This window comes from Culex quinquefasciatus, chromosome 3 (assembly GCF_015732765.1).
Source record: "Culex quinquefasciatus strain JHB chromosome 3, VPISU_Cqui_1.0_pri_paternal, whole genome shotgun sequence".
NCBI classification, from domain to species: Eukaryota; Metazoa; Arthropoda; class Insecta; order Diptera; family Culicidae; genus Culex; species Culex quinquefasciatus.
The window spans coordinates 130,546,538-130,555,123 of NC_051863.1; the positions used below are offsets into that span (position 1 = coordinate 130,546,538).

The 8,586-nt window shown below is 39.8% G+C and overlaps 1 protein-coding gene across 2 annotated transcripts; it reads right to left on the reverse strand.

Moving 5' to 3' along the window:
- Window positions 1-5,666: 5,666 nt before the first annotated feature.
- LOC119768844 (myb-like protein Q) lies at window positions 5,667-7,621 on the reverse strand. Of its 2 annotated transcripts, none has more exons than XM_038260269.1 (2): window positions 7,042-7,621; window positions 5,667-6,744 (listed from the first exon to the last, which is right to left on the reverse strand). In XM_038260269.1, exon 2 carries the CDS (start codon window positions 6,384-6,386, stop codon window positions 5,682-5,684), a length of 705 nt encoding a protein of 234 aa, XP_038116197.1. In that variant the 5' UTR covers window positions 6,387-6,744; window positions 7,042-7,621; the 3' UTR covers window positions 5,667-5,681. The 2 variants fall into 2 exon arrangements, with proteins under 2 accessions (XP_038116197.1, XP_038116196.1); XM_038260268.1 differs by having other exon boundaries at window positions 5,667-6,813.
- Between the last annotated feature and the right edge of the window lie 965 nt (window positions 7,622-8,586).

Below are 8,586 nucleotides of genomic sequence, written 5' to 3' on the forward strand. Positions count from 1 at the left end.
AAACTATAAAAAAAAGTAATCCACATTTGATTAGCATATTCACACACACACACACCCTCACACATCTTCTCAAGTGTACCGACTTATTACAATTCACAATTTATTATGGCAAATGGATTAAGTGAAGTAGTTGCCGCTTCCGATCTCGACCAAGAGGAAAAACTTTATGGAAATAAGGCAAGAAAAAGATAAATAAATACCCAGCAATAAAAAAAAATAACAACTTTTGCATCTATTTGAGCAAGCTCACCCCCTCAAGTGCCAAGGTATTTGCATGGAAGCAGGGAATATCGCCCCTTGTTGATGATGGTATTTTCATACCGGTTCCCCAAACCAGTTCCCCAGATGCAGTGGACTGTTGGCGATGATGAATCGCGTTTCCCAAAGGTGTCGAGAGCGTTTTACGTGTGTGATTGCACAGGGTACTGGGAATGATAACTAGCCGTACTGCAGTGTGAAACTACACCCAGGTAACGATCACAAACACATGCCAACCGCTTGAGGGGTTGAAAGTTTTCTCAGAGATATTGAATTAGGAATAATCACTTAGTTCCAGAAACATTTTTAATTGCTTAAAAAGTTGCAAGAATTTAAAAAACATTTTTGGTTGAACCAAAGCATAATATATTATTTCCAATGAAATTTCTAAGGGTATACGATTTCAACGTAAAATTTCCCTCCTCAAAACCACCCCCAGGGGGAAAGGAGTGGCCCATTAAACTGTCCGACCTTCGAAGGAGAAAACCTCGACTCGCTCCTAATTTGATTAATCGGGTACCGCGCGATGACCGACCACCCCAAAGCGTGATTGTAAGCAGCCCAGAGTAGAAATGCTAGTATGAGTGATTATCCCCCGGAGGGAAATGGTGCGTGCCAACGATATAAAGGTATTTGAAATTGATTTTCAATCGGGTTTGGAAGTTTCAGTTTTGTATCTTCAATTGATATTCGTTTTGAATGGCCAAAAGAATCCAAATGTTAAGTGATACGTTGAATTTTTCAAAGGTGACTTTGTATTTTTCGAGAAATTCTATACGTTTTCTCTACTTTTGCAAGATTTTTAAATTGACGAAACGGCCAACTTTTCTTCACCAAAAATAACAGAAAAGTAATACATTTAGATACAAGGGTTGAAAAGCTTTACTCATCAGCACTCAAAAGGATGCTATAAAGTTAAACTTTTTAGCACTTGCATTGAAAAATAATACTTTTCAATATCATTTCAGTTTGATCGGTTCATTGATTGCTTAACATGGACTTCAACATTATTCGAAATTGAGTGCTAAAATGTTCATCTTTTCGTTAATTGTATCGACATGATACTTTTCGATACTGTTTTGGAGTTTGACGGCAAATGATTTTTAAGCGATGAAAAGCTGAGAAAACATGCGTTAATTTCTATTTTAATTTTAGCAAATAGCTATGAAAAATCATATTAAAGAATTAATCTAGTAAAAACGACTTTTTGATCTTTTGCCTTCCTCACTGAGGTAAGGCTATAATTCTGCTCTAAAAATGAACTTTTCACAGAAAGCTCGTAGACCCACCTTCATGTAAACCTATCGACTCAGAGTCGAAAACTGAACAAATTTGTGTGTGTGTGTGTGTGTGTGTGTGTGTGTGTGTGTGTGTGTGTGTGTGTGTGTGTGTGTATGTGACCACTGAGTTTTCTCAGCATGGGCTGAACCGATTTTGGTCAAACCAGTTGCATTCGATTTGGTTTAAGGTCCCATACGTACCTATTGATTTTTATTAAGTTTCGATATGTAGTTCAAAAGTTATGTATAAAAATCTGTTTTTGTATTTAACCGGATGTTGGATAAGTGGCCGGTAATCGATTCAAATATCGTCATGTCGTTGGTTAGGTAATCGCAAGACCTTTCCAACGAGTCCAAACATTGAAGATCTGGCAACTCTGCCTTGAGTTATGACCACTTAAGTGATATTTATGTACTTTTTTGAGGCCAGATTTCACTTAAATGTATTAAAACTATATCCGGATCCATCATCTAGCCAACCGTTGGTCAGGTAATCGAAAGACTTTTCCAACGACCACTAAAGTGATATTTGTTGTTATTTTTTTGTGCGGATTTTAAGAAAAACTAGATGAAATTTGTGTCCAAACCCATCGAATCATAGTTGGTAAAGAGTGAGGAAGGCACCAACCAGGTGGATTAAGTTAGTTTTTTTAACTAAAGATAGTGTGGAAACCATTGATATGATTTCTAGATTCAATTTTCAAAAGGTCGTATCTGCATAGAAAACCCATGGGGGATAGGCTGTTTTAAAAATTTAATTTAGATTTTAAAGAGCAACTCTCTACGAAATCGGCCGATTTCGACCATTTTTATTTTTTGTATTTTTTTATTTGACTCAAACTTTGTGGGGGCCTTCCCTATGACCAAATATGCTATTTTGTGTCATTGGTTCACCCATACAATTTTGAATATTCAAACAGCTGTAACTTTTGAGTGAATTTTCTGATCAATTTGGTGTCTTCGGCAAAGTTGTAGGTATTGTTGAGGACTTTTGAGAAAAAAATAGGTACACGGAAAAAAATATTTGAGGATTTTTTATCAACTTTTTTTTATTACTAAAACTCAATATCCCAAAATACGTATTTTTTGATTTTCGAGATTTTTTGATATGTTTTAGGGGAAAAAATCCGCAACTTTTGAGCCATAGATAAACATGGTCAAAAAATCTGCCGCCGAGTTATGAATTTTTGAATAAATAGTGATTTTTGGAAAAAATCGAAGTTTCATGCAAAAACAAGTTTGACATTATTTTTTAATGCAAAATTGAATTTACAATCGAAAAGGACTTTACATATTTTTTGATAAAGGGCTCCGTTTTCTAGATATAGCCACCGAAAGTTTGATTTTAGCGAAATATTTGCAGTTTTTCAATTTTTAAAAATAGTGACCATGAGTGACCATTTTTAAAAATATATTTTTTGAAAAGTTCAGAAAATTTGCTATAAAATTGTCTAAGAGACATTGGAGATTGTACCTTTGGTTGCTGAGATACAGCGGCTTAAAGAAACAGAAACACGAAAATTGAAGTTTTCTAAGTCTCACCCAAACAGCCCACCATTTTCTAATGACGATATCTCAACAACTTATGGTCCGATTTTCAATGTTAATATATGAAACATTCGTGAAATTTTCCGATCTTTTCGAAAAAATATTATGAAAATTTTTAAATCAAGACTAGCATTTTAAATGGGCGTAATATTCAATGTTTGGCCCTTTTAAAATGTTAGTCTTGATTTTAAAATTTTCAAAATATTTTTTTCGAAGAGATTGGAAAATTTCACGATTGTTTCATGTATTAACATTGAAAATCGGACCATTAATTGCTGAGATATCGTCATTAGAAAATGGTGGGCTGTTTGGGTGAGACTTAGAAAACTTCAATTTTCGTGTTTCTTTTTCTTTAAGCCGCTGTATCTCAGCAACCAGAGGTCCAATCTTCAATGTCTCTTTAACAATTTTATAGCAAATTTTCTGAACTTTTCAAAAAAAATATTTTTAGAAATGGTCACTCATGGTCACTATTTTTAAAAATTGAAAAACTGCAAATATTTCGCTAAAATCAAACTTTCGGTGGCTATATCTTGTAAACGGAGCCCTTTATCAAAAAATATGTAAAGTACTTTTCGATTGCAAATTCAATTTTGCATTAAAAAATAATGTTAAACTTGTTTTTGCATGAAACTTCGATTTTTTCCAAAAATCACTATTTTTTCAAAAATTCATAACTCGGCGACAGATTTTTTGACCATGTTTCTCTATGGCTCAAAAGTTGCGGATTTTTGTCCCCTAAAACATATCAAAAAATCTCGAAAATCAAAAAATACGTATTTTGGGAAATTGAGTTTTAGTAAAAAAAAAAGTTGATAAAAAATCCTCAAATATTTTTTTCCGTGTACCTATTTTTTCTCAAAAGTCCTCAACAATACCTACAACTTTGCCGAAGACACCAAATTGATCAAAAAATTCAGTCAAAAGTTACAGCTGTTTGAATATTTACATACCATTTTTGTATGGACAGCTGCCAAAATTGTATGGAGACTTGTATGGGTGAACCAATGACACAAAATAGCATATTTGGGTATAGGGAAGGCCCCTACAAAGTTTGAGCCAAATCAAAAAATACAAATAAAATCCATTTCCGGTTTTGGTAGAGAATTGCTCTAAATGTAAAAAATGGTACTATTGTTAAATATTTCTAATATTTTCAATCAAAAGCCTTATTAGCTATTAATGTAAGGCAATTTTCACAAACAATAAGAAAATAAGAAAAATGCTGAATCTTGACAAAAAATTGTTTAATTGATCTGAATTGAAAAAGTTTTAGGTATCCATTAGAGTTAAATAAAAACATAAAAGCTTTAAAACTTACAGAGATGTTTTATTCAAACTATATGTTCCAAAACTCTAAATTAAATTGAAGAGAGTGGTTAAAAAACAAAAAGAAGATTAAATACCAGTTCATGGTTTTTACATTGCACTGTATTATCATTGATTTTCAAAAAAAAAACTATGTTAGACGAAATTTCACTAAAATTCAAAATATTTTTAGACAAGTTCAACATTCTTAAACATTTTCAGTTTGTTACATTTCTATCTTTGAAATTAAAATATTTCAAATTAAGTTATTTCAAATTTTAAGCATCAATTAAAAGTAAAACACAACTTACAAGTTATAACTCTGTCCAAAAAGATATCCAAAAATACCGACGACAAATGAATTTGAAAAATCAGTTTTATTTCAATCAAATATGAAATGAATATGTTAGAATTTCGATTTAAAAAAATAAGAATTGTACATATATCAATTACTTGTTAATGACATGCCGAAAAACAAAAAAAAACATTTCGTGAGAATTTTCAAGCTGTTCACAGAACTACGAAAACTTTTTTTTTTTGAAATTCTATAAAGGCTAATTTTATTGACGAGGGTTGCAAATTCTTTGCAAAATTCGATAATGATCAAGATAGAGATTTAAATTCGTACAACTTGGCATAGAAATAGACAATAAAATAAAAATAATTATAACTTTGATGCAGAGAAGTTTAACGCACAAAACGTCAACACAAAAAAAAATGGTCGGGAAAATTCCATCAAAATCTCCTAGTTCAATCTAATAATTCCCAACAAGTCTAGACCGCCAATTGAATCCCGCATTGAGTCCACCTCCATCTCCCGTGACATCAACACCACCAATGCCACCGCACGATCTCAAATTCCTGCCAGCATTCATTATAGTCTGTAGAATAAAAAATTCCCTTCCATCTCATCAAGTCCAGAAACTACCCCCTATTCATAGCTATAGTTATGTAGTTAAACCTTGTTCCCTCAGCTTAGTCGCCGTCGTCGTTTCCCAAAGTGACCGCTCGCGCGACTCAACGCTCGACTTCGCCGTCATCAATTGCAATCAACCGTGAACGGAACTTCAAACAGGTCCAGAAGTCACTTCCACTTGAGAGGCTAGCTAGCCTCCCGGTTTAAATACACAATCCCTCCCCGACACCACCCATCCCGTGGGTACAATTACGACTCTCGCGCGCACGACACCTCAAGATCCGCGCAACTGATAAGTGACTTGCGGGGTGTTGCGCACTTTCGCCACCGGCGCTGCGAGCGTTAACGAGAGAGACGACGAGGTGCCCCCGCTAATCGTAACGGCGCGTAACCACAGCAAAATGACGACAACCTTGGAGTTTAGGAGCTTGCCACTGACCTGTTGCCGGGTAAAAGAAGCGCTTGCTGAGATGTGGATGGCCGCCGCCGCTTGGTTGCGGCATCCCACCACCGGTCATAGCTGTCAGATGGTGTTGATGGTGTTGTTGCTGCTGCTGATGCTGGTGTTGATGCTGGTGTTGTTGATGTTGTTGTTGTTGATGTTGCTGCTGCAGTTGACCGTCATGCTGGATTTGGTGTTGCTGCTGTTGATGTTGTTGGTTTTGGGCCGCAGCTATGGCGATGCCGTAGTGGTTCTCGTTGTACAGACGCTGGTAGTTTGGGAAGGTCCAGTTGCTGGCCAGCGAGTTGGAGCGTTCGAGGCGTGACGACGCACTTCCGACGTTGTTCTGACTTAGGTGGTTCTGGATCTGCTGCGATATGGACCAGTGATTTCGCGGCGAAGCTGCGTGATGACGCTGCTGTTCTTGCTGCTGCAGCTGTGGCTGACGCAGGTCCAGCTCGGAGTCGACCTGTTCGGTGGCTTCGCCACCACAATTTTGCGGGGCCATTTCTTCTTCCTGTTGGTTTGCTGGACCGCCGCCACTGCTACGCTCGTTAATCTGGTAGTAACTGGCCATTCTGGGCTCCCCAGGCGGATCGTTAAAGTAACTGCCGCAGGCAGTTTCGGTTCCCATTGGCGTTACCGTACTGCCGTAAATTCTTCCTTACAGTCTGCACAAAAGTTCCCGGCAAAAAGCTTCACGTGGGGGTGTTGTCGCACACACACAAGTTTTATGACCCCGGCGAGTTGCACTTTTTTGGCACGTCTTTCTAGCGATTTACTGGCACCACAAGTGCCGTTACTACCGGTAGGAAGTCCGCAAAACGACGCTCCTGAAGCAGCCGACTGGGCATTTTCTTTACCAAAGCGACACTCACAATATTTCACTTCACGACCTCAAAACACTTGCGGAACTTTCGTTTTTTTCCTCGATGTCACCGATAATCGGACCGCAAAGGTCACAGATATCCGACGCACCACTGCTGGAACTCCTGCAGAGGGATGAGACACGGATACGAAACACCAGCGACACAGTTGTTTCAACAAAGACGCATCCGGATCTTCGGGAGAGGGAGATACGGAGTCAATTAGTCGCTGGACTGTTTACCGCGGGATGGACTCTCCACGAAAACGTTAACATGAGTCAACGAAATTGGAAAACGAGCGTTACTGATTTGACAGCAGCGGCACCGTTTTCAAGTTCGTCTGCTGCTGTCAACGATTCGCGGTCGTCCCAGCTTCCCCTCCAGATCACGATGCGCTTGTTTTACGGTATTCTAGAGGCTCACAATCTACTCGCGGATTCTTCCTGGACACTTTCACCTTTGCCGTATGGTCAGGTAATCCCAAGTTGCTGCTGCTTCCGCTGCTCCAACGACCACTTTATCGCACTTCCGGCAAGAAACTGTTGCTGCTCTCGCAGGATTTCGCAGACTCCGATGCGTCAGCGGCTGCAGGTCATGCTCGCGTACGCGTGACCCTTCGAACTCAACTCCTCCGACTTCTTGTAGACCTGGTGACGAACCGCCTAGCTTGTGGAAGACACACTAGACGAAGAGACGGCGCGCGCGTAACTCGTAACTCGTAGAACAGGACTGACTGAACGGCAGCGCTCGCGCCTGTTCCAGCCGGCAGTGTCTCCAGCTCTTCCCTGTACTCCCGTCCTCTCCTGCCAGAGTGTTCCCCAGGGGGTGGAGTTTCGTGTCACACGGATTCAGACACGATCGACGCTGCCCCTGCTCCAGCGTATTATAAATCTAAAATATATGCGAAATACACGTGGCCGACCATGTTTTTGTGGTGCCGTCTCGCTCGCACCGCCGCCAGGTCACGTTGCAGTTGTGCGAAACGCTCTGGATGACTACGGCTGTGGGGAAGCTCCTTATCAACCCTAACCTCACTTCGCACTCCCCCCCGGCAGGTTCTTGCTATGACTGACTGACTGACTGTATAAACGATGCCGACGACGACGCGTACCGAGTCAGAGTCAGCCTGGGTGGAGAACGTAGAACAAACGTGAGTGTGCAGTGTGCACTACAGCTATAATGGCAATATCAACAGAGAATATAATATTGTACTGAGAGTGGCTGCAAAAGGTGGCAGATCTACCTTCTTTGACGAAAGGTATGTGAGGGATGGATGCTCAGCAAATCCTTCATTACTACTCAATTTTCCGTGGGTTCCGTGGGATATCGAAGCAGGTATCATTTTTCTTTCTGAGGGGGATGGTGGGGAATATTGCTCGAATGACACCTCGCGATGAGGCACTGTGAAAAATTTGATCACTACAACTTGAAAACTGACAAGGATTTCTGGCGTTTCCTTAAAGGTCTATAGATCCAATTTTGAACTATTAGTACTTAGGAGCTTTGAAATACATTTTACTAAAATGGAATCAAAACCAGCCCCAAACCAAAGATTAACATACAAAAATGCAGAAAAATGTATGGCCCAATCTCAAAAATCAAAATCAAACCATCCACATTAACGACCCTCGGGTCTTTTGTGGCCTCTATTGCAAGTTTCTACTCGAACCTAGGAGTCCGAAGGCTTGAATGGGGAGAGCACCCAAACCTCTTTCTACCCCAAGGAACCTTCCACCCCAGTGTTTGAACTGACGACCTTTGGATTGCGAGTCCCACCGCCGCCAGCGATTCCACCGGAGTAGGCTTGGTTTGGTGTGTTGTTTGTACTTATGGCATGGAGACGAGACTCCTACACCTGGAATGACTTAACGGCCTTACAACAACCAAGGCCGGGACCGACATTTTACTTCCTCATCCGATGGAAGGTTGCAGCAGATGGGAATCGAACCCAGAATCATCGGCTTACAA